Source organism: Aythya fuligula, chromosome 8, assembly GCF_009819795.1.
Source record: "Aythya fuligula isolate bAytFul2 chromosome 8, bAytFul2.pri, whole genome shotgun sequence".
In the NCBI taxonomy this organism is placed as follows: Eukaryota; Metazoa; Chordata; class Aves; order Anseriformes; family Anatidae; genus Aythya; species Aythya fuligula.
The window spans coordinates 16,246,504-16,271,752 of NC_045566.1; the positions used below are offsets into that span (position 1 = coordinate 16,246,504).

The 25,249-nt window shown below is 39.6% G+C and overlaps 1 protein-coding gene across 1 annotated transcript; it reads left to right on the top strand.

Annotated features, from left to right (window-relative positions):
* The first annotated feature begins 454 nt into the window (after positions 1-454).
* On the top strand, positions 455-19,995 carry LRRC8B (leucine rich repeat containing 8 VRAC subunit B). The gene is made up of 5 exons (XM_032191916.1): positions 455-572; positions 13,662-13,716; positions 14,425-14,520; positions 15,176-17,337; positions 18,341-19,995. Exons 4-5 carry the CDS (start codon positions 15,202-15,204, stop codon positions 18,611-18,613), a joined length of 2,409 nt encoding a protein of 802 aa, XP_032047807.1. The 5' UTR covers positions 455-572; positions 13,662-13,716; positions 14,425-14,520; positions 15,176-15,201; the 3' UTR covers positions 18,614-19,995.
* Positions 19,996-25,249: the final 5,254 nt, after the last annotated feature.

A 25,249-nucleotide genomic window follows, 5' to 3' on the forward strand; every position in this document is an offset into this window, starting at 1 on the left:
GTGCGTGGGTTGGTTTTTTAAGCGTGCATACTTGTGAAGTTCTGTACGCGTTACCTGCTTTGGGCTGGATCTGACCGGCCGCGGTAGGGTCTGGCCCCGCAGCAGCGCGGCGTTGGGCTGTGCCTCTCAGCAGGAGGACGGGCACCGCGCGCACCCGACCCGGTGACGGGACCGGTGCCGGACGAGCCTGGTTGCGCCCACAGGGCCCCGGGGGGGGTCTCCGGGGCCGGGCGGGGCGGGCCCTTCCCTCGGCCGAGCCTCCCGCCCGGTGCCTGCCGGGCTGCCCTCAGGCCGGGCCGGGCCGCAGGTGCGCGGCGCCGCCTTTGTCCGCCCGGGCCGCCGCCGCCCCGCGGCCTGTCAGCGGGCCCGCCGGCCGCAAGCCCCATTGGGCGGCGCGGGCGGTGACGCGCGGCGGGGCGGGTCCGGAGCCGAGGAGCGCCGGTTGCAGCCGGTGCCTCGCGCTGCGCTGCGCTGCGCTGCGGGCTGGCGGGCGCTGGCGGGCGGCGGGCGCGGCTCGGGGCGGCTCGGCTCGGGGCGAGGAGAGACGAGGCGAGGCTCGGCGGCGCGGCCAGGTGAGCGCGGGGCAGCCGCCGCCGGCAGGTGCCGCATCGCCACGGCCTGCGGGGAGCGGCCCCGCGCCCTCCCGCTCGCCCCAGGGGAGCGGGGCTGGGGCTGGGGCTGGGGCTGGCGCCGTGCGGGTGGGGCCGGGAGGAGGCGCCGCGCCCGGGGCCGGTAGCGCCGCGCGCCCGCCTCCAGGGCCAGGTGTGGCGGCGGCACCTGCCCCTGCCCCTGCCCCTGCCCCTGCCCCTGCCCTGCCCCGCCCCGGGCTCCGCTGGGCTCTGGCCGCGGCCTCCGCGCTGCCGCCCGGCCCGGCTGCTCCGCCCGGACACCGGGGAACCCTCCTGGCGCCCGGTGGCCGCGTGTCCGGGGGGCGATCAGCCCGTGCTGCGGGGCCTGGGGGATAAAGCACCGAACCGGGCTTCCCCGGGGCTCGGGTCTACGTGGAGGCTGTCGTTAACCGCGCCGCTGGGCTCGCTGTGCTCGCCTTAGCACCTGGTGCGGTCCTGTCAAGCAGCAGCCCTGGGTAACGCTGCAGCGAGCCGGGAGCTCCGTGCTCACTTGCGTTTTCAGGCGTTTCAGCGGCGTGTTCTGCTGACTCCTGGCTTCCCCTGCCTGCTAGCTGAAGCGATAAGATAAGGCATCGCTCCCTTCCCCGTGTCTCACAAGTCTCCTCTCTGTACCTGCTTAGCAGGGAGAGCGACTGGTCAAAGGGTTGCTTATCTGTTTTGTCTGCGTTCATAAAGTTTTTTTGGGGGGAGGGAGAGAGCTCACAAAGCTTAAGTAATGTAACATTACAATATATCACTCATATAATTTATTATGTATTGTCTCTGTAAATTGTATGCATTTTCTTCGCTCAGCAGGCCCTGGGAGGAGTGGAAGAGTTCTCCCAAGTAGGACTTTTCTTCAGCAGCTGCGGTGCTGACCACAGCGAGGGATGTGGTAGGAGAGAGAGCGGGAGGGAGAAGGGCTGCAGTGTAGAACCGGGAGTTAGGATAGGCTACAAGTTCTCTTAAGGGTTTTCCCTAGTGTTTTTAAAACATCCTGTTGTAGCTAGGTAACAGTGCTTATCGCAGAGTTTCATGCTAGCACATATTTTACGTAGTAACCATTTCAATTTCAGTAGGTTTCATGTAATTCATTGAAATTTGCATGTTTGTTCTCTTACAGTCTTGAGAGAAAAAAGTTGTTGGTCTGACCACTATTTTTTTTTTTTTTTAAGGAAGATAGTATTATCATGGGGACAAAAGTAAAATTAATTTCCTTTTGTTTCTCACAAGGTACCTGTACAAGTGCTCTTTGAAGTTGGTGACAGCATGTTGTATAAATTTAAGGCAGAGCAGTAATACTAAAGAGGCATCTATCTGTAATTCAATATTATAAAATGAGCCTCGCAGAGCAGTATATCACTGCCAAAGAAGCATTCTTATAATGGATTTCTTGAATGAGAGGAGGGAGGAAGAAAGTCTTGGGTTCCTTTAGTTGCTTTTGCACTTGCCCTGCCTGCCACACTAGAGGTAGCGAAGGAGGCTGTAGCTCTAGTAATACTACTACAGGCTGCTAAAGCCATAAAGCTTTACTCTGCTGGGATTAGAAATGGGTATTTCATGTGACTAAGGGGGATACAGCATGGTTTGTACTGGTCTCAGCTGCCTGTTTCACACTGCTGCCTTTATTTCCTCCTCTAACCTGTGGGCTGTATTTATCCTTCCTGTAGACATCCTCACAACAGCTGTTCAGCTGTTGTCTTGCAAATAGCATTATTCTGCCAGTTGCTCTTGCAGTCTTTTTTTCTTTTTAAGAAGTTAGAAGCCTGTGCTATGATTACAGAGATGATTGGTTAGATTACTAGGGTAGCTACGTAAAAGGAGAGGGAATGTAAAGTGGAATTAATATTTGAATCTTTAAATATGCTGGAATGTTAATGTTTGAGTGGGATAGGCTATGCTACTTTAGGAACAGAGGAATCTATTCTTAATTTGCTAATTAACTAATGAAACATTCTCTTGATTCTTCTTAACTGGTGACAAGCTATGGCAAGTCCTATCTGACCAAGGTTTGTGTTCTGTATGGAGTGAGTTCAGAGCCACGTACTAGGAGCTCGTAACTCAGCTTTGTTGTAGCTGGTAAATGTAGCTTTACATTCACACCCCTGTTACCATGTGGACGTTCAGTCTCAATGTCAGGTTGTTATGAATCATGTGGTCTTAACTTATTGATAACTAAATTGCATATTTGTGTGCTCTCTCTCTCTCTCTCTCTCTCTCTTCATACATATATATATATATATAGTGTCTATGTCCCGGTTAGAGTTGTAGCAGACTTGGTATGCAGACTTCATTTCATCATAGTTATGCTTGGATTTGTTGTTGCTTTTCACCAAGAGATGCTAGCATGCTGTGTGCTGGTTCTCGATTCAGGTTTGAACTTGTTGAAATCAAATTGTGTTCTATATTGAACTAAAGCTTTAGAATTCATATGAATAGTTTCCCCAGTTAATTGGTATGAGAAGACTAATTTCTATTGATGTTGTACTTTGCAAGAAAGGTAGACAGTACAGCTATCAAGGAAGCCATTGCAAATGTAGTTTGGTGCATGACACAGGCATGCTCTCCTCCAGTGTACACCAGAGAGGGTTCTATGGTCTTCCAACAATCAGAAAGGAATTGCGGAGAGAACACCTAATGGAGTGTCTTCCATTTAATTCCTACTGGTGCCATTCTGTGTCAAAGTAATGCATGTCTGAATTAGATGGTGTAAGTGCACTTCCATGAGAAGTGTTCAACTTTTCATTGTGTTCTAGTATTGTAAGCTGGAATGCAGTTTCTCATAAATAAATTGTGGACTTTCAATGTAGGAAACTGGCCTTTTTGATCCCTTCAATAAGGAATCCAGTGATACCAATAAAAAATGTTAGCAAGGCAATCTTTTTTTTGTTGTTGCTAATTGTTAGTGGGCTTAGGAGTTGTTTTGGGTTGCTGTGTTGCAAACACTATTTGCTTGCTTGGGAGATACTTGCTTGAGTTGTGGCTTTTGTTTAATATGGAAGCCAAATTTCAGTTTTATGCAATAACAACTACAAAACTATGGTCATGTAGTTCATTTAGCAATAATTAGTGACATCAATTTTAATGCTCTCACTTAAAAACCTTGGAAATATAACCCATGATTTCCCAGACCTTACTGCTATAGTTTGCTCGGGAAAATATTGGTATTTTGTGAGTAGTTGAGGTTTTCAGATATTTATCTAGATATTTTATGGTAGGTTAAATTCTCCTGCATGTAAACGTAGATATCTACTGAGCTGGAATTTGAGAACTGCAAATTTAGATTCTGTTGTTAATGTATTTATCCTTAAAATTCTTTTTTGTGAATGAAGGCAAAATCTTGATATGCAGTTATAGTGTAATCCAAAATACTTGAAGAAGGGAGGTGCTTGAAAACCTTCAACAGAAACTGCCTGTTTCTGGGCTGTTTAAATTATTAACAGGGGTGATAATCTATTGCTTTCCACCCCCAACAAATGGAAGTGTGAAAGTGATTATTACTCAGCCAGTGTCCTTGCAAGTAAAGGCACTTGTTTTCTAAGTAAATGTCTTTTATTAAACATTAACGCTGTTTAAATACTAATTTTACAATGACACTGGCTCAAAGTCAGGAAAGCACCAAAACATTGCCTAGTTGACTCCGGGCACATCCTGGCTCAGTTCAAGTGCATTTTCAAACAGGAGTTCAGTAACGTTGGCTTTGCTTGGAGCTGTTAACTCAGTTTCGTATAAACTGGGGGGTGGAGGTTTTTTTTGTTTTGTTTTGTTTTTTCTCACTTCAAAGCTCTTAATTGACTCAAGCGGTGGTAAAACCTTGACTTCTGTTTTTGAAGTTACTACATTTGGCTTCATACTGAAAAGTGGCATTTGTTCTTGTAGAAATGCTGTCTGGAAGGAAAAAAAACAAAACAACGTTGCCAGTTGTTAGGTTTGCTCAGACAGCCTGCTCATAAAGGGGATTTGGTGTGGTGGAGGACTGTTGTGCAGCATGCTTCAACTTGACAGAAGTATAAAGAGAAAGTTTAAGTACTAAGCTAACTGTCTGTCAAGGTATCAAAGCAGGATTACTGCAGATTTACTGTAGTGCTCAATACTGATCACTTGTACCTTGTTCTGAAACAGCGTTTTTCTAGGAGATGCTTCTGGTAGGTAACTGTAACCGTGCTTTTAGCTCTAGTGATTGCATGCAGACGTGTTCTCAGAAAATGTAGTATTGCGTAGGACATGCAATGTGGAAACTTGTCCTTCAGTCCTTTAATTTCATTAAAGAAAAATGGCTGCTTGGTTGAATAGATAATACAGAGAAATATAGAGATGGAAAAGATGCTTAGAAGATTGAGGGGATTGTGCAGTCAGTATGCACCCTGCTGGATGGTTAGTAAAACCTATTCCGCTTCCATTTCAGGGGAGTTTTTTATTAGAGCTTCACAACTTGTTGGTTTTTTTTGTTTTTTTTTTGTTTTTTTTTTTTTTTAATTTTAACTTTGAGGTGTGGAGGTTCTATAAAATGTTAGCAAGATGGGTTTGGGGAGAATTCACATACACAGAGTAGCTGAGTTTGAATCAGATGTATGTTGGATATTTATCTGTTCTTGTTAATTTTTATAGGTATTTAGTTGGAATATCTAGAATCGAGTGTTTCAGCTTGTCATCTGGCTTTTGGCAGTAACTGTCTTTCCAATTAAACAAGAAGAAATGCTTTTTCTTCTAAGAAGAGATACTAGCCATGCTGTATGTTTGTTCTTAAGTCTTGTGTTTATGTTTAAGTGTGGTAATAATTATCTTGCACAGGCAGAGTGTATTTATTTTTCATTTGTTAACTTGATGCTTCTGTTTTTTTTAAAATCTGTTATCCTGATAGGACGTGTTTGGTCTTGGCAGTCTATAACTATTGAAAAATCATCAGTTTCCCTAACTAAAAACTTTCCCAACATAAAATAATTACTTAAATACATTGAATTTCAATACTCTGCTCTCAGCAAAACAGGCAAGATTTCCCATCATGTGTCGCACGTTGGCCACTTTGTTCTTGATCTCAGCTCAGTGCTGCTGAATTCCTCCTAGGCCCTTTATCCAGAAGTACCAAATCAGAACATGACCGTGCTTAGTGAATGCATCAGTACCCACGGTGCTGATTTACAGCAGCATGTATGCTGCTGTGCTGCCTAGCCGTAGCACCACAATATCCTTGTGGATTGCAAAACTGGCCCAATGCTTACTAGGATTTGTAGTCCACTCTGTTGTGCTGTGACAGCAGCACTGCTGGTGCTGGTTGGAAAACTAATTCAGAGCTAGCTCAGGTGTGTGTACATACTCTATGGTTCCTCTTTCTCAGAATACTTCTTTACTTAGACTTGATTTCTGTAGACTCACTGGGAACATCTTGGATATTACTAGGGTTTCTAGCCATTTACAGTTTTTTCAAGAGTCAGTTTATTGGAAAGTACACTGAAAATGGAAGGGCACGTACGCATAATTCCCTGCCTTTTCCCAGGGGAGGATGGTCTTTTGTTAAGTATTCTTAACTTCTTTATGCAGCTGGCCTCTCTTGTACTTGTACTGCTCTTGAAGACTGAAGATAATAAACTATATTATAATTAAAGAATCTGCTGGTAGAGGAACCCTGTAGCATTTAAGTAATGAGTATTCTCTAGTGTTATCTTGGTATGCTTTGCTTTCTGATGTCCTGAGCATAGCAGCACAATGAATGGACGTGGTGAGTATCTGTCTGATTTCTGGAAACTAAGAGGATAAGAATTAATTTTCTATTGTAGCACTTATCTTGGTATGCAGAATTAAGTAGATACTATTGAGACTTCCTTTAGTATGCTGGAGGGATCCTGCTGATACCATTGTTTTATGGTTATGTATTCATATTTCTCAGCATGAGGAAGACTTGGGGATGTGGATACAAGAATAAAAAGGCATTAAAAGTGAGCTTGAAAAGCTAGTTCCATGCAGTTGAGAGATGTCTGACTGTGCTAGCCACGTCAGTATTGGGATGAAAGACTTGGTGTACTGTTCTATAAGATGGTTTCTGAGAAAGTTATAAAAGGTACAGCATGCCACAGATACTGGTCCCAGTCTAGACATGTTGAGATTTCTTCCCTAAGCAAGATTACACCAAAGGCATGGGTGAAGAGCCAAGGAGACTTTTCGTACTTACTGCTTCAAACTTGCTCAGATGTTTCTTTGGAACTCAGAAGCATGGACTGCTTGTAGTATTGGCAAAGAATTTCTGTCTTCAGCATTGCAGTACTGATTTCAAAGCCGGGACTTGAGGGGACAGCAAAGGAGGCCCATTCTTACCTCTTTCTAGGCACCACTTGAGAGTGTAATCTGTGCTGCTTCCCTGATACCTTCCATGGCACGCTTGGGCTGGAATGTCTGACTGCTTGACATGCCTGCAGTCATTCCTGGAGAGAGTGGTCTCCTCCCACGCTGGTTGGAATAAGCATTAGCTGAGCACAGATGGGCTGTGTGCATCTGTCCTGAGAAGGCAGATGTGTTTCCCAGGCTGTTCTGTTCTCGCCTCTTCACCCCCAGTAATTTCTCACTCATCTCTTCTGTACTAGAAAGACAGCTTCCTGTAATCTACTTGCTTAAGAACCACCAGTCCTCTGAGCGTTCTTAGTCTTGCAGTCCTGATTGTTTTTTTTTGTTTTGTTTTTTTTCCTAAATGAGATGCTAATGATCTTTCATAATGCAAATGAGGTTTGTACAGGGATGTTACCCTTCTATGGTGGAAGTGTTTTCTTTGGTACTAATGTAGGACAGCCTTTCCTGCTCCTAGGGCTGCATCCTTGGTGGTGTGTATCTTTCCTACCAAAGATCAGTCCAGGCAGGATTTTTCCCCTCTTCTGGTTGCTTCCAACACATGGCTCAAGTCACAGCAAAAATATGTAGTTCTTTGCCTGTTTCAATTCAATCTCTTATGTTTGGCTTGTTTAGAAAAACATTTACTTTATCAAAGAAATGCACCTAGCTGGTCTGGCAAGCTCCATTTAATTTTTGCTTCCACATCTACAATGTTGACTGCCATAGTTTTTTTTTGTTTTGTTTTTTGTTTTTTTAAGTGGACTTATTAAAGTTTATGTGAAGTTCATGATTGTATGCTTGGGTGATAGCATGAGCTGTTCTAGGGTGATGTTGATAATGAGAGTACATAGCTGTGGTTAACGCAATCTGGTTCCTCAGTGCTGTCAATCCTATTCCACAAATCCATTACCAATTCACAAAAAGGTAGCTTGTCTACAAAGGGATCTTTCATACATTCTTTGAACATTCTTGGCTTCAAATTTATATTTAAATGAGTCTTGTGTACAGTTTGGGTGCTGATCCTGCTTATGAATCTGTGTCCCCTTTTTGAGACTAATGTGAACTGACTTTTCTGTTGTGTACGTCATTATGGGCTAATGCCAAGCTTAAAAGAATAGACTTCTTTGGGTTCTTACAAGTGTGTATGTCTTCAGAAATAGCAGATCTTTTGCTAGCAAGAATCCATGCCCTTCTCCTATATTTTTCTTAATACTGAAAAATTTTGTTTACTTCAAAATGTTACGGGGCTGAAAAAGAAGCTGCTGGAAGACAGTGCTTCACTGTGGATACTGACCTCTTTGTGTTAAAAATGAATGAATGTGACTAGACTGCATGGTGCTGCACAACAAATATTTGGGACTTATTTTTTGTTGGGTGGTCCTAGGCTCCCCAATGCCCTCCTCTTCCAGTCAGCAGTGCTACACTTTGTTATGCTCACTTAAAAATATATATATATAAATAAATAAAAATAATAAGAATTTAAATCCTCATGGAACTCTGCAGTTACTTGTCATGCGTTAATAGGTTTTGCTGTTCCTTCAGCAATTGCCAAGCAGACTCTTGATGGTAGATCTTCAAGTGGCTGATACTTTCAAGTTTGGAATGCCAATGTGAAACTTTTGGTGCACTACTTATAATTTCCTTTTACAGGGAAATAAGTGAAACATACAAGTGTCTGAAGAAATGGAGATTAATGGAGTGCAAAAAACCCACTCTGTTTTCTATGGAAGAAGTGCTGGTTTCCTGTGAGAATACAAACTAAATAAGTTGGTTGAATCACTAATTAAATATTAGGGTGAAACAAAACATGTCTCTAACTGAATTTACCATTTGGCTTCTCTGCTTTTTCCATATTGACTGTAATCAATATTTTAGATGCTAATATGTATTTTATTAATTTTAAGCTAATGTATTTATATTGTTAATTAAAGATGAGAGCACAAGCTGAAAATAAATCCATAGTCCAGGGAAGTTACTGCATACAGCTTGGCTGAAGATTTACATTGCCTCCTTAAGGAAGGTAGAGGCCACAATGCTAACATCTGTCAGTTTAGTGGAAACCCTTCCTCTGTTATACTACCATCACTATCTGATATAACCTTAATTTATAGATTTTTAAATATATGTGTCTGAGTTTGAAAATATTGCTGGGCCACTGAAGCTATACAAACTACTACTCACTAGAAAAGTAAATCAGAATTGATGCAGAGTCCAGATTTTGCGTGGGTTGGTAGGGATCTCAGAAAGCACCCTGCGTGGTGAGAAAGCATCCCTGTGAGGATCACTGCCCAGAATGTAGAAAGCTTACTTTCAGAGAGGTCAGTCATGATGCAATGACTTGCAAGACAGACAAAGCAGGTCTACTTCTCAATTTCCTTGCATGTTCGTTACCATCAGGTTGCTGTTCAGCTCAAACGTGCCCATCCAGAAATGTAGCTTTGTGCCTACTCGCCACTTCTGTTTTGCAGTGATTTTTCTGTAAGCTCCCAACTACTGTCTGTCTAGCCTTAAACTTGGATTTAAACTGGGTAGTTTGTTTTTATTTTTAGCTTGCGTGCATAAATGTTTCTCAGCAGTACAGTCCTTTCTAGGAGCATAGGTTGTGACCTTCTGGTTTGGCTAGAAGGCAACATCTTGAGGAGAGGGCTGGAGAAGTGCTTTTACTAAAGTTGAAGCATGTATTTAGAATTGTTCTCCAAGCTAACTTAGTATGAGACTAAAAGTACTGTTTTTCCCTAAATGTATGTGTCTTGATGACTTGTAATATGACTTCATTAGAAAGTTTAACCCTCAAAATATTTAACTTGGTTTCTCCCTCCCATCCAGTATTGAGAATTAAGCCCAGGTAACCCCATGCACTTGGGCAGACCTCACTGATGCAATCCATTGTCATGTGCCTACAGGCAGGTAACGGGAACTGGCTGTGTGACCAGACTGTTGGGAGGTGATCCACCTCCTAGTGAGCATTTGACCAGGGACCTGTTTTAATACCACAGACTAATTCTTTACTGGACTTTCTTAAACACGGAACAGATTAAATCCTTGCATATTGATGACATTTAAGGAGAAGTTAGCTACCTATGGTTTGAGGAAGACTGGTGTTTTCAGGAGTGCTGCAGCATAGCTTGGAAATGTATAATGTGATGCAGGTAATCCTGCTCAGTCAGATTTCAAGAATAAGGCTTTTGCTTGTAAAGCAAGTCAATTTGGAATAAAGCTTACTTCTAATTTAGATTAGGTGGCAAGATAAAGTATTTCCCTTGAATTAAGCATAGCAGAGAAAGGAAGTAATAAAAATCAACACTGATATTCTGTGTTTAGGTGAAGCTGCCTTCAAGACACCTTTTTTCACCTGCTCAAAGGCCTGTGTTGAGCCTAGGAATGTTCAAGCTATTGGGTAGTTGGGGAAACTACTTATTATATCCTTGCCAAATTACATGCTAATCTAGTTTCTCAGCTTACGGAAGTTTTGGTAGTGGCAGTGTTAGATAGTTTAATTTTGCAAGGCTTTTTTTCTTTTATCAGCTTGTGTGCTAGGCAGTTAACTTTGAAGCAGTAGCAGGGAAGGAGGGCAACCCATGTAAAGTGAAAGTGTAAGCATAGCCTAATTTACTAAATTTTTGTACTAAAAACATGTTTGACTTCCCAGAAATGAATGTCTAAATAGCTTGATATAAGTAGCCTTCTCTAGAGAGAAAGGACTACCTTAAACAGTGGAAGACTTTGCAATTACTGGTCCACATTTTATGTTCAGCAGTACTGTCCTGAGCACAGCAGTGCTTAAGGACTAGCTGGTCTGTATGCAGAGAGTTGAGGTTGCCTACTTGTGGTTAAGATCCTAGACTGTTTGAAAGGTCTTCAGGTATTCAATGGTTTGAAAGTTTGTAAAACTTGTAACACTGTTGTTACTGTAGTATTGAACATCCAGTGCTTGAGCAACATTTATTGTAGAGTTTGGGAGTGTCTTGAGGCTTATTTTGAATACAGAAGGATAATCACTTAAGTTTAATCATCACTTGTGACCTTCTTCAGAAGGAGCTAGAAAGAAGCTTTCTCTAATCTTGTTTGCATGTTGTTTGGCATTCAGTGGAATTCAGATGCAAAAATACAGTCCCCATCTAAAAGATCCTAAAACTACGTCTCTGTGCATGCAAGTGACCAAAGTACAGGTTTTGGAAGACCATATATCAAATGGATTGGATTGAGTATTCTATCACTTGGATTGAGTATTCTATCACTTCTCAGTAGAAAGCTGAAACAAAAAGCAGTAGGTGTGTGAAGGCATCTGCTGAGGCTGTGCAGCAGTTGCGTTCTTCATGAATTCTGAGCTGCCCTAGAACACTTGCGGTACCTGGGCTTTTTGTTGTTTTGGGATGCTTAAAAAAGGAGATGGTGGCATGCCTATAGATGGGGAAGTTCTAACCAGAAAAGACATGTTGGGGGTGAATGAGCAAGGTTTGTGCCTTTTTTTTGCTTTTGTAATATTCATGAGGATTTATTTACTTATCTATTCCAGTGTCACTGGGATACCTGTCAAAGTATACTTTAGTTGTGTAAAATATATTTTGATTAAGTGTCAGAAAAATCTGTTCAATACTGAAGGTTATTTTTTTGAGTTGTGTAAAACAAAACCTCCTGTCAGGTATTGGCTTTTGTAGCCCATCATCATCTGGGGACAAGTGTCACGTGTCAGAGCCACCCCAACCAAGTGTGCCTACAGTTATATAAGCATTGACCAAGGGGAGGAGTAATGCAATACTAAGCAACCTTTTGGAGGAAGATAGAGTTTCTAGTGGTAATAGGTAATATTTTTTCAGAATGATAGCCTCTTACTCATATGCTGGATTTGTTTCTATTGAAGTTGTAAGTAATTAAAAATTGCCTAGTTAGTAGTGAATGCTACTATTTTATTTTTCTGGCCTGAGACATGGTTCCAGCCTGGGGTAACTCCTGAAGTCATCACTTAGCTTGGGGCTAAATTTCTTTCTCTCATCTTCTGAGAAAGAGTGCCAATTGAATTAGGCCACTTTGAAAAGCTTTTATGGCTCTGATATGGGTTGAAAGCAGCTGGAGATGAGAGTCATCAAGCCCATTACACTTCAGCTTCTTTCCATTTGATTAGTCAGTCTTGGCATACAGATCAGATCTGAAAGAAAACTGTCTTGAGCAAAATTATCATTAATAATTCACATGTTTATATTATACTTGTATATACTGTGTATTTCTCCAATAGGGGAGTTTATTTTGCATACATGGAATTGTAATAAATACACGTTTCATCAGGAGGTTTCAAAAGTGGTCATTAGGATAACTGGAGTTTAAGTATCTAAGCACTTAATACTGTGACACTCACTTTCTGCTAGAAACAGTTCTAAAACCCCAGTAAGAACTTTTCTTTTCTAGGATATGTGATAGGGACTAACAATTTTCTAGTGTGAGGCAGAGAGATGACAAAGAAAGCATTTTTGTAGGAAGCAAACCTGATGGAATTACATGGGTCAGTCTCACTCTGAGTTCTCTGACTACATAAGCACAAACCACTTTGAGCATTAAAGCATTGCTTGAAGATGATGTACTGGGTTATGCATATACTCAAGTACAGACAGTATGTTTTTAGCAGAATTGACTTAAGTTCAGTTTTTCTGGTTTTCTTTGTAATTTAAATACAAAGCTAAAATAACAAAACCAACCAGTGTTAATTGTTGTAGTATAAGTTAATATTTTTTCATACTCTGAATTCTGTGCCTTGATTATTCCCCAAGACAAGTCTGTTACCAGGAGAGTTTTCTTCCATGTATCAAAATACACATGCATTATTAAGTTGTATTACTTGTAGCTTTCTCTAGGTGCTTAGTTATAAAAGCAATTTCTTAAAATGTTAGTATGCGCCCGTGCCCTTGGCAAGGTCCATGTGTTTGTCAGGAAAAACATACTTCCATCCTTCTGCAAATGATTTTTCACATTATTCCAGACTCTCAGCCAATTCTGCTATCACCTCAACTTTTCAAATTTTCTTTGTTAAATATATACTATTTATGGTTTTTGCACTTCTGTTTCATCTTCAACATATTAATCTCTTGGTGTGTTCTTTACAACTTTAACAGGGGTCCTAAATACTTCTTTTTATTATAAAGTTCTGTTTTAATTCTAGGTTAGAAATGGGAAAAAAAAACTTTTTTTTTGAACTTTGTTCAAATCAAGCATTTATGGCTTGAGTAGAGACAGTATCCAGATACTTTTAGTGAAATGAGAGCCTTAATTTGATGTGTTTAGTACCTTTCTGTGTTTTTACACCTGTGAATTTATGTCCAAGTGCCAAAGAATTATTCCAAAAGAGCTGATTTTAGAGATACTTACAGATCTGTTTTTGCAAGTTGAGCTGCAGTGAATGAAAAAATTGCTATTTCTCAGCTGTGGTTATAACACCTCAGCTGCAGGAGTAGCAACTTCTTATGTAAATGCAAAACCGTTTGTGCTTAAATGGCTTTTAGCACTTAGGTGACAATGACAAGGGCTGTTACTCCATCTCTACTTCAGGGAAAGCAATGCTTGGTTAGTGACCCAGTAAATATTTCACAGGGATGGTATCTTAAAGGATTCTAACTAGAACTTTGGCTTATTAAATGTTAGATTTTTTAAAACACTGCTGTGGAAAGACTACTGAAGTGCTGTTGAATTACTCAGTTGTGGAGAACCAAATGTTTCATGATCTGATGAAACCTTTTTTCTCTCCAGGAGCATATTACAACCATCCTGTCCTTCTTCAGCTGCTTTACCTTGAGCAGGCCTGGTAAGTTTCTGCATTTTGTTAAAAGCTGCCTTGTCAAATGAAGAAATACTAATTTAATTTTGGCCATTCCTCTCTCTTCAAACGTGAATGTAGGATAAGAATAGGGTTCTGCCTCAGTCCTGCTATTTGTATTTTTATAGCAGCTTGTCAATTGTGTTGGAAATTAAAAGTGCAGTAAGAGTACATCAGGACAAATACAGAACATCATCAGTCCTTGTTATCTGTAGTGCTTAACAAAATTTTGTAGTAAGTTTGCCTCAAAACTGGTAGTGTCTGTGGTATTGCTTTTGACAGTGGATAATTTGTTTTATGAAGTAAAATATGGCCCTCAATTTTTGAGAAACCTACCTTTCTGCCAAACTTTGGTGTATCAAAACTGACTGAACTATTTCTCAGAGTAATGTATGGTGCATATTTTATTTTCACAGAGCTGTTTGGCTGAAAAAAAAAATACTTTCCAGTGAAATAGTTAGCTGTAGGCTGTTTGCTCTTTTTTCTTGTGTTGATATGATGGTGTAAAACTTTGACTTTACGCTCAAGATGTTCATGTCCAAGTGTGCTCTGTTCCATTTTGTGTAGCTGTAGCAGTGCAGAGCTTACCAGCTCCTGATGTCTGCAGTAAGGCAGTAGTTGTGCTGAAAGCTGAATATTTGCTCTGTATTTTAATGGCTTCACCCAAGTAAGTATATTCAATGTTTTTCCATGCAGAATGAAGACAAATGTAAAGATGGCATGTCCAAGGAATTTTAAAAGGTGTAGACCTCCTGACTGAGAGGTGCTGTATATTTCATTCTCTTTAATAAAGTAAGTATTAATCAAATGTATGCTGCTAGGGGTTAAATTTGACAATTACATACATGTGTGTGCATGAGAATGACAATAATGCACAATAAAAATGTTAGAAAAGCTACATTTTCAAATCTCTTGGTAGGAGAAGGGGAATTATATGTAAGGATATGTAATGCAGAACTGTTCTTACAAGAAATTTTGTTCACTCATTATTCTGTACGAATTGGGTGGAATGATTTAATTCAGTAGAAAATTCTAAATTACAAGAGCAGTCCTGTTACCATATTGCTCTGATTTTTGGCATTCTTAATAAAAGATAAATAACTTTAGTTACATAAACTTAGGATAGAGGTCAAGGACTGCTAGTAATATCTCAGGCACTCAACTCGTACCTGCTTGTTCTTGACTAGTACCCAAATGCAAAAAAGCATTTCTCCTAATTTCTGATGCTATTTTAATATTAAATAAAAAATAAAATAAAATGAAATCATGGCTATGGTGTTAAGTACCAGGAATTCTTGGATCCTTTCGCTGTACTTTGAATACTAGGCCAATATTTCATATTAGATCTACAAATCATGAAAACAGTGATAAGCTTCAAGTGTTTAATGGTGAAATAAATTGTTTTTAACCATTCTCTAAGGATGTCTTTTCTTTTTTCCTCTACCAGCTGCTGTTCTCTCACAGGTGAAAGTCATGATCACGCTAACAGAACTCAAATACTTAGCAGATGCCCAGTCATCCTACCACATACTAAAACCATGGTGGGATGTCTTCTGGTATTACCTCACCATGATAATGCTGCTAGTTGCTGTGCTTGCTGGGGCTCTCCAGCTTACTCAAACCAGAGTGTTGTGTTGTCTTCCTTGCAAGCTAGAATTTGACAATCATTGTGCCGTGCCTTGGGATTTAGTTAAAACCAACCTTAACATGTCTGCTAGCTCTACAGCACAGATAATCATCCCGCTTAAAATCCAGAATGATCTCCATCGGCAGCAGTATTCCTATATTGACGCAGTATGTTATGAGAGAGAGCTTCATTGGTTTGCCAAATTTTTTCCATACCTAGTGCTTCTGCATACCTTTATTTTTGCAGCTTGCAGTAATTTCTGGCTTTACTATCCTAGTACAAGTTCCAGGCTTGAGCACTTTGTAGCAATTCTTCAGAAGTGTTTTGATTCTCCATGGACAACGCGTGCCCTCTCAGAAACAGTTGCCGAGCAGTCTGTGAGGAAGTTGCCAATATCCAAATCCAAAGCAGTGATTTCATCACCTGGGAGTTCAGTAGATATAGGGGCTAGCAGACAGTCCCTGCCATATACGCAGCCTGGCTTGGAAACAACTGGAAGAGAAAATTCCTCAAGTGTTCTTGACAAAAAAGAAGGGGAACAAGCTAAAGCTATATTTGAAAAAGTGAAGAAATTCAGAGTACACGTTGAAGAGAAGGATGTCATATATAAAGTGTATATGAAACAGATCATAGTCAAAGTCATTGTGTTTGTAATAATAATAATTTATGTTCCCTATTATTTATCTTTTATTACACTTGAAATAGATTGTGTAGTTAATGTTCAAGCCTTTACAGGCTACAAAAGGTACCAGTGTGTTTATTCACTAGCAGAAATTTTTAAAGTTCTGGCTTCGTTTTATGTTGTTTTAGTGATCTTCTATGGCTTAACTTGTACGTACAGTTTGTGGTGGATGTTAAGAAGTTCACTTAAGCAATATTCTTTTGAGAAGCTGAGAGAGAAAAGTAACTACAGCGATATACCTGATGTAAAGAATGACTTTGCATTTATTCTCCACTTGGCAGATCAGTATGATCCTCTTTATTCCCAACGATTCTCAATATTCCTGTCTGATTTGAGTGAAAACAAACTGAAACAGATTAATCTGAACAATGAATGGTCAGTGGAAAAACTGAAAAATAAACTAGTAAGAAATGCCCAGGACAATATTGAACTTAACCTTTTTATGTTAAACGGTCTTCCAGACAGTGTATTTGAACTGACAGAAATAGAAGTCCTAAGCTTGGAACTTATTCCCGAAGCCAAACTTCCTTCAGCTGTGACCCAGCTAGTCAATCTCAAAGAACTCAACGTTTATCATTCATCACTAACTATGGATTATCCAGCAGTGAGCTTTTTAGAAGAAAATCTGAAAACATTGCGTCTGAAATCAAGTGAGATGGGAAGAATTCCCTTTTGGGTCTTTCATCTGAAAAACCTTAAAGAATTGTGCTTAACGGGATATTTTGTGCTAGATCATCACAACTCCATTTACAATGAAAGCTTTCAGGGACTAAAAAATCTGAGATCAATTCACTTAAAAACCAACCTTTCCCGTATACCTCAAGTGGTTACAGATCTTCTGCCTTCTTTGCAACACTTGTCTATCAACAACGAGGGAAATAAATTGATAGTGCTAAATAACTTGAAGAAGCTGGTAAACCTGAGAACCTTGGAATTAATCTGCTGTGATCTAGAGCGCATACCCCATTCTATTTTTACCCTAAACAATTTGCATGAAATTGACTTAAAAGAAAATAATCTCAGAACAGTGGAAGAAATAATTAGTTTTCAGCATCTTAAGAACCTTTCTTGCTTAAAACTGTGGCACAACAGCATTTCATATGTTCCAGTGCAGATTGGTGCGTTATCAAACCTGGAACAACTGTATCTAAATTACAATAATATTAAAAATGTTCCATTGCAGCTATTTCTTTGCAAAAAGTTGCAATATTTGGATCTTAGCTATAATAAGCTAACCTCTATACCTGAAGAAATCAGTTATCTGACCAATCTGCAGTACTTGGCTTTGACAAAAAACCATGTAAGTAGAACTTTGAATTACTACTTAAAAAAAGAAAATCAAATATTGACTTTAACCTCCTGTTCCTTCTGGAGCAGTCCTGATTCAAAATGTTTTTGTAGTGCTCATGATTGAAGTAAACAAGGTGGAGCTGAGAGAAGGTGGTACTTGTTTATTTGCTAGAACTTCAGTATCATGAAAGCTTGTTTGATACTAAGTGCTATCTTAGTCCTAAAGTGTCTTCAGGGCTCTGTTCCATAATCACAGATAGCATAGGCTGGGATGGGTGCTAAAATGTACCTTCCGTTTCCCTGCGCCTGTCTATCCTATGTAGTATATTAATGGCAATGATCCGTGTTAAATTTTTACCTGAAGTGGCTAAAGTGAAAGCTTTAGTGAATCAGCAGCTAGCTCATGAGCAGCGCAGCTGTCTGACTGGGAGGAGGGAAATAGCTGGTAACCTCAGCAGCAGTGCTAAACTGAGAGGCTTGTTATTGTAGGGTTTATGACCTGAGGACTTCTGTTCAGGTTTCAAATTGCTTTCACTTGTAAGGTTGTTTTTATATGTTAATAGTGTGGACCGGGATTAATTACCACTGTGCTGTTTGTACAGGTTTCACAACACTGGAGCTGCTAATGTCTCTCCACAGAATCTGTGCTTTGTCTTCGTTAAATGGTTCTTAGGAGATGGCGGTCTATTTATCTCCCCTATCACCTGCACATGCACATGTTTGTACACAATCCTACGTGTGCACACATGCATATGCTCACCCATGCCATGCTTCTGCCTTGACTTCTGCCAGTAACTAAGCATTTCCTTAACAAAAAATTGTATATAAAATGTTGTAGCGTTCTCAAGCACTTTCTCATCTAATGACAAAAGCATTAGTTATCCTTTCCATGTACCTCCATGAACTAAGAGCTTTCTTACCCTTAAATGAAATCGGGAAATGTGAAAACTTGAAGCTTAAGTGCAGGTTAACATATTTTAACATAGATTATTTTTGTTTTTTCCTTTTTCTAGATTGAAATGCTGCCTGATGGATTATTTCAGTGCAAAAAGCTGCAATTTCTTCTTCTGGGAAATAACAGTCTGATGAATTTGTCCCCTTGCGTGGGTCAGCTACTGAATCTTGTTCAATTAGAGCTCGTTGGAAACTATCTTGAATCACTTCCCACTGAACTAGAAGAATGTCAGTTCCTAAAACGGAATAGTCTAATCGTAGAAGAAAGGTTGTTAAAAACGCTTCCACCTCGTGTAAGAGAGCGTTTGCAGACATGCTCAGATAAGTGCTAAACTTGAAATGAAACTCTACATCAGTGCATCCTCTAAGCCTTTTCACTTAATACTCTCTAAAGATCTGTATAGATGGAGAGAATAGCAGTTTACAGATTAGTCTTAAACCTAAATGCATTGAACAGAGTTGATTGTATTGGAAAAGAAAAATTTGTTTGGACTTGAACAAAAAAATACAACCTTTAACAGGTAATCATATGTGGAAAGTCTGAAATATGAATTGCCAGTTTGATTCTACTATTTGAAATAACTTAGTTAAATGTTTATGATAGTACTGGAATGGAAGAGTTGATTGCCTGGTTATAGTGAGTGTGTGTATATACTTTTTTTTTTCTTATGGGGAATTTATTTCTGTTGGTAGTGACAATTTTAAACAGTTTCATCTCCTGCCATATGAGGCCTAAAAACTGTCTGGAATTAGTTTTTAAATGTGAACTCTTCACTAACGTAGAATATCTTAAATTGAGAATTTAAGCTATTTGAGCAGTTCAATTGCATGGGATATACTGAAAATCATTTTTCAAGATGATACCTTAATTTTTGAAGATTTTTTGACAAGTACTAAGCATTAATTTTATAATTGTGGAAGATGCCATTTATGTCTTGCTAGTAAAACCAGCTGGGCAATAATATCTGAAATCAGTTTCAGTATTTTTGTCTTATATAGTAAGTACAAAATGTTGCCTAGAAATTGGGAGTAACCAGAAGAATCTGGAATAACTATTGTGCACGTGTACTAGTCAAATTTTACAGTACTGATTTTCGTAGATAATGATGGCAAACAGAACACGATAAGGTTATAAAGCTGTCTTCTGTGTGTTGTGAGCATCCCAGGTGTCAGTGTAATGTGTGTTGCTATTTAATGTTTTTTATAACCTCTCACTTACTGACTGCCTCAGTGCTTCTCCATGCCCAGTTATGGTATTTTGGTGGCTGAGGAGAGGAAGAAAGAGGTATGTGTTAGATAGGAACTGAAAAACAAAGTTAAAACAAACCAAATAGTCACACAGTTCATAAGTACCTGGGAGGGAAAACCAGGAAAGCATTATAAACTTTGTCTCTTCAAGGGATGGAATAATTTCATAATTAACAGTGGTGAAATAAGTTTTCATGCCATCCTTAATACTTGCAAAGCTGGATGGAAATAAAATGGTTCCTGACTTTATTAATTTTTCTGCTGTGCGCTGTTTTATTGTACTTGAAGACTTAACGCTGCAGACATTTATTATGCTCACTTAAGAAGTTCTGCCCCTGGAGGAAAAAAAAAAAAAGAGCAAGCTTTCCAAAAAACACAGGTTTGAAAACTTCTTGTAGTATATTAAAGTTTTCAAAAACAATCTTAATTATAGTAAAATAAATGTGGTAAATTGTGCTCTTAAAGACTTCATTGTCATCAAGTGTGCTAACTATACATTCCAGTTTGCAATAACAAATAATCACAGATAAGCCAGTTTTAGTATTAGACTGTTTCTAGTCATCTCTTGCTTCCATTTCAGTGACACTTCTATGGAGAGTAAGGTTTATTTTGAAGGAAAATACCAAAAGTGAGTCTGATCAACGTGGAACTATGAGATGTCTCTGCAGTAGCAGTGCAAGAGGTACCTCTTTATTCACTGTACTGATGGCATTCCAAAGACCTCTGTAGTTAGAGCACTGTTCTTCTCAGGGAACCAAAATATGTAATTATTATGTTTTATGTAGTTCTAGAAATAGTGTAAGCTGATTAGTTGTTTCTATGTGCAGATCAGTACAGTTGGAATAGTCCTTCATAGCAACCATATGTAGCTCTCCCAGGCTCTATTTCCATCTAAATCTGAGTTGTGTAATAGTTCCACGGGAATTGACGTGGTTCACAAACGGAGCCAGTCGTGGTAGATGTGATCGATTAAACTGGAGTATGCTGATTTGCACCCCTCTGGCTGGAGCTTTGTTAATAATTGCAATAGATCTATTAGAACTTGGTAAATTAACACTGGGGAATGCTTCATGCCATAATTTGACACCTGAGACTTGTGGCTTAGAATTTTTTTTTTTAAATAGGCAAGTATTTTCTTTAAAGGTTTTTTGAAACTGGCAAGTTGTATTGAAAAAGTTGAATAAGCAAGTAAACTGTACACATGGTTTTGGCCAATAACTTCATTTTTTTAGCAGTGAATCTGCCCTTTGCCACAATCAACACAACTGATAGGTGAGCAATGATCTTAAGTATGCATTTTATGATAGTTCTGCCAGACTGAAATAACACCAAACTTTGAAAGGTACTTAATTTCTCTAATGTGTAATCTCAAATCCCTTAAGGAAATGGTAAAAGAAAAAAAAATGCATAAGTATACAATGTTTTACAATTTAAGTAGTTTACATTTTTTCATTCAGACATCTTTTTCAATGTGCACCACTTTAAGAGGGTTGGATTTTTTCACTGTATGTTTGTTTACAAGACACCCAGAGAAAAGCCAGAAAGGTTAAAGGCTAGAATCTCTAGCCTTGCTTTCAATCCACAGTGTGCCTTTATTATCTGCTTTCTACCATTAAGCCCAATCCCAATGTTTAGAAGTGAGGGCGGAGACAAATACAACCCTGAATTTCTTGTATTTATTTCAGCCGTGACCTTAATATTCAGTATTTCTTCAAAGAGAGGAGGTTTTCAGGGAATCAATCTGAATCCATTGTCATAAGCTTTACACAATAAGCGGTACTGGCATCTAGTCTTTGTATTAAACAATCGCTTCCAATCGAAAAAAGGCTTTTCAAGTTGTTTGTGTTGTGTTGTTTGAGAACTTTGTATTGTGCCCTTCCGTATCACGAATGCTTTTTTTAAAAAAATTAAATTTTTTTGCATTACAATTCTATGAACTGTTCTTTTATTTCCTAAATGAGATGTTGCATTTAATGCAAAGCTCAGGAGTTTGCTTCCAGCTATCTGTATCAATGTGCCTAGTAGGCATGTCTGCTTCAGGAAGGTGTGGAAAAAATGGATGCTCTGCTCTTCCATTTTCAATGCAGTTCTCATGCTCGGGGCCAGGAGAGAAACTCTTGTGTGAATTAGAACTAAACTTTTGTCTTAATCACAGAATCACTGCAGGTCTCTCAGTTTGATTTTTGGGGAGCTGGGTAAATACAGAATGCAGCCTGGACTTGTACTGACAGAAGTGGGAAAGCAATGATTCTCTTCCCAGCTTGTATTTTTCTTCCCCCCCAAAAAATGCTGCATGTAGTGAGCCATGCATATGTTTTAAGTATTGTGTATTCTGTGAGTTTGAGGTTCAAGCATCTCTTGAAACACAAGATGGTACCTGATAGTGTGTGGTTTTTTTTTTGTTTGTTTGTTTGTTTGTTTTCTGGTGGTGGTAAACCATGGTTTGGCTCTTCTGTTTTGAAAAGAAGGAGGCAAAAATAAACAAACCATGCAGGTGATGTTACATGTTCAAGTGTTAGCTGTGTATCTTTCAAAATAAGAACCTTCCTAGCCAGTTTTACAGACTTATCTCTATTTCTTCTTGGAGGTCAAATTAAATAACTAATAAAAAATGACACGCAGCTTACTTTCTTGGATGGTGATAGCGTTACTAAAATCAGGCAAACCTTCTTTCAGCTGTTGTTTCAGGCTTCTTCAGATCCATATATTCTGTCTTCATGGGAATTTATATGTATTCTAATGCCTTTGGTAGACTTGCATCATCATTGGTATATAGACTTACCATCTTCAGAATGAGAGTTGAAGTTCTCTCTGTAATCACTTACAATTAAATCTTTCCCTCTTCCCTTTCCACCCCAATAAATGCTGGGATTATAGAGGGCAATATGGGACCAACTGAAGTAGAATTTACTAGTAAGCACCTGATCCCAAATCCTGAAATCAGAAGGCAGTGCATGGCATCCTATGGATTGCTTATCAAAGATTTTATGGAGCTCTGGCTATTTCTAGAGATCACTAATTGCCCAAGTTCTTACTTTATTCAGCCTTATTGACTGAACAAGTTCCTCAAATGCCCAATCATGGCAATTTGTTTCCCAGAGAGTGGTACAGGCTTTATTGTAGTGCTTGAGGCTTTCTGGAACAATGCTGGATGTTTTACGGTGGAATGGTTTCAGACATGGCTGATCAGGAAAGCGAAACTGAACCTTATTTTAATCAATGGATACCAATGTGTTTAAACTAGCACTGAACATTTAAGTTGTGTTTTTAGCTTTGATTTGTTCTTTTTTGTTTGTTCCCAAGGGTTGAGCTCTGCACTTCAGATACCCTTCACACCCAATGGGAGAATTTGTATATCTTAGTTGAGATCTAGGATATTGAAGGGGTCCCTTTCACTCACAGCAGTAAACTAAGGGGTTTCCAGCTCCTCAGATCACTTGCTCTGGGGCTCTCTGTGTGTAGGGTATTTGGGGGAGTGGCGTGAATAGTTCTGTATGTTTTCCAGCTAGCATCAAAATGGTTCCAATCTGGCTGTTTCTGCCAGCTAAAAGCAGGAGCTGTCACTGCAGCATACTGTTTAGTTCCTAGTGGAGGCTGTTGGCAGTAGCTTGTGCATCTCAGAAGGCGAATTTCAATTGAGATGCAGAGACTGCAGCTTGCTTGCTGTCATGATGAAATTGGCAGCTAATGTGGACTGGCAACAGAGGGGGGATTGTAGCTGACAGATAGGAAGCATCAAGCAGTAATACTACAGTACTGTGCGCTTGTAGGACATGGCAATGTTGCTGGAATTCCTGTGTCTGGAGAGGCGCCGTCCTGGCGTTACACGAAGAGTTTGGCCCTGTCCTCTGCTGCCAGGACGCGTAGGTGATGGAGGGGGCAGTAGCAGCCCGCTCCAGGGCTGGACTGGCTTCTGAAAGGGCTTAGGCAGTAACTCAGTTCAGTGTGTTTATTAATTGAGCTGTTATGCTTCTGTCTTGTTGCTTCCTTATGTTCCTCCACTTATGTGAATATATCTGTTCTTTGTCCTACCTCTTAAAACTTTCAATCCATTTTCATTATATTTTGTACCACAGTGTGCTGCTCTTTGCTAAGCGACAGATAAAACTTCCTTTGTCTTTTCCACTCATACTTTCATATCTGTCCATTGCAGAACAAATGCTCTTGTGAAAATACTCTGTAAAGCAACTAACAGAATTAGTATTTGAAAAGTGTGCAAGGATGAAAGCTGTCTGTAGTGGAAGTCTGTAGAAATGCCAGTCACTGCGAACTCACTGCAGTCTCAGTAGCAGCAAAACATTAATTATTTTGCTAGTTCTCTGCTCTTTTAACAAGCTGAATTATCTTGCTACAGTCTGATAGGCACCAAAGTCAATAGCAAAATGGGATAAGGACAAAACCTCCTATTGTGATGGTTGCTTAGGGTGCAGCTTTGCACTTGCTTGCGAAGTAATCATGCTTTGCTGCTGCTCCTTATACATGTAGTACTTTCTTACAACCAAATGGTAATGCCCTCTGTGGGTGAGCTATAATGCACATATGTATCTGGCTTCAGGGGCATGCACATTGAATCTGGATCTAGTATTAAGCATGTCTAGCACACAGTAATATACTGAATATGTTCTTTTATTTTAATAATATCTTTAAGATATTAATGAAGTGGAAAGTATAAGCATAAAAGATACTTAAAACTTATCAAGAATTCATAAGTAGCATGTCTTGAAATAATCCCATTGGATGACACATGCTCAGTTACCTCGGCTGCAATGGTTGCATAAAACTTTAGGAATATGAGGAGAAAGCAATCAGACCAATCAAGGTGTGCAACCTGTGATAGTTGGTTGTAAAGCAAGATGCTTCTACTCCTGAATCAGTTCCTTATTCTGGCTGGTGAGAGACACAGCCTGTTCTTATTCAAAGCAGTCTGTCTTGTTACAAAAAACACATGAAGTAACTTGATAGCTATGCAGGGATTTACTCTGTAAGGTGCTGAGTTTTTGAGTAACTGCTCATGTGAATGAGCTTGACTCCTACCCAAAGTCAGTGGGAGTTCAGGGTATTCATACTACTTCAAATAACCCTTGTTATTCTCCAAGATGCCTTGATAAAAGGAGCTTGTAAAACAATGATTTGTTTTCTGTCTGTTCTGTGGGTATAAATCGTAACACATGCATGAAAAGGAAATGGGGAACAGTTATCTCTTTTTAAAAATGGCTAGAAACAAGCAACAATGTCAAAGGCAAGGACACATGAATCTTACTTGTTTTAAATCTCTCTTCGTGCCAAGTGTGTGTGGTTTTGCTAGCTTGAGAAATAAATCAACTAACTAGTCTTAACTGATAGCATTCTTCCCTGCATTGGTTCAGAGGAAACTTTGATATACTTTAGGTACAAACTCAGTTCTAAATTCACTGAGTTTTAACTATAGCTGCGTATTTTTCTGGATTTAATAATTTTAGTGGTTTATGAAGAAGGAATGATTTTCTGCTCATTTACATGGATATATCAAGAGTATAAGCACAGCATTGTATGCAGTGGGTGAAGGAATATGAAATTCTCCATCAAGCTTCTAGTTTCTCTAGGCTACAATACAGTTACATTATGTACGTTAAAAATGGAGGCTTTTAAGTTTAGCTCACAAATAAAAATTAATAGTAAGTGGTACTTCAGATATTTTGATGAAAGGCTCTGCATGTTTTATGCTGCCCTCACTTAGTTCT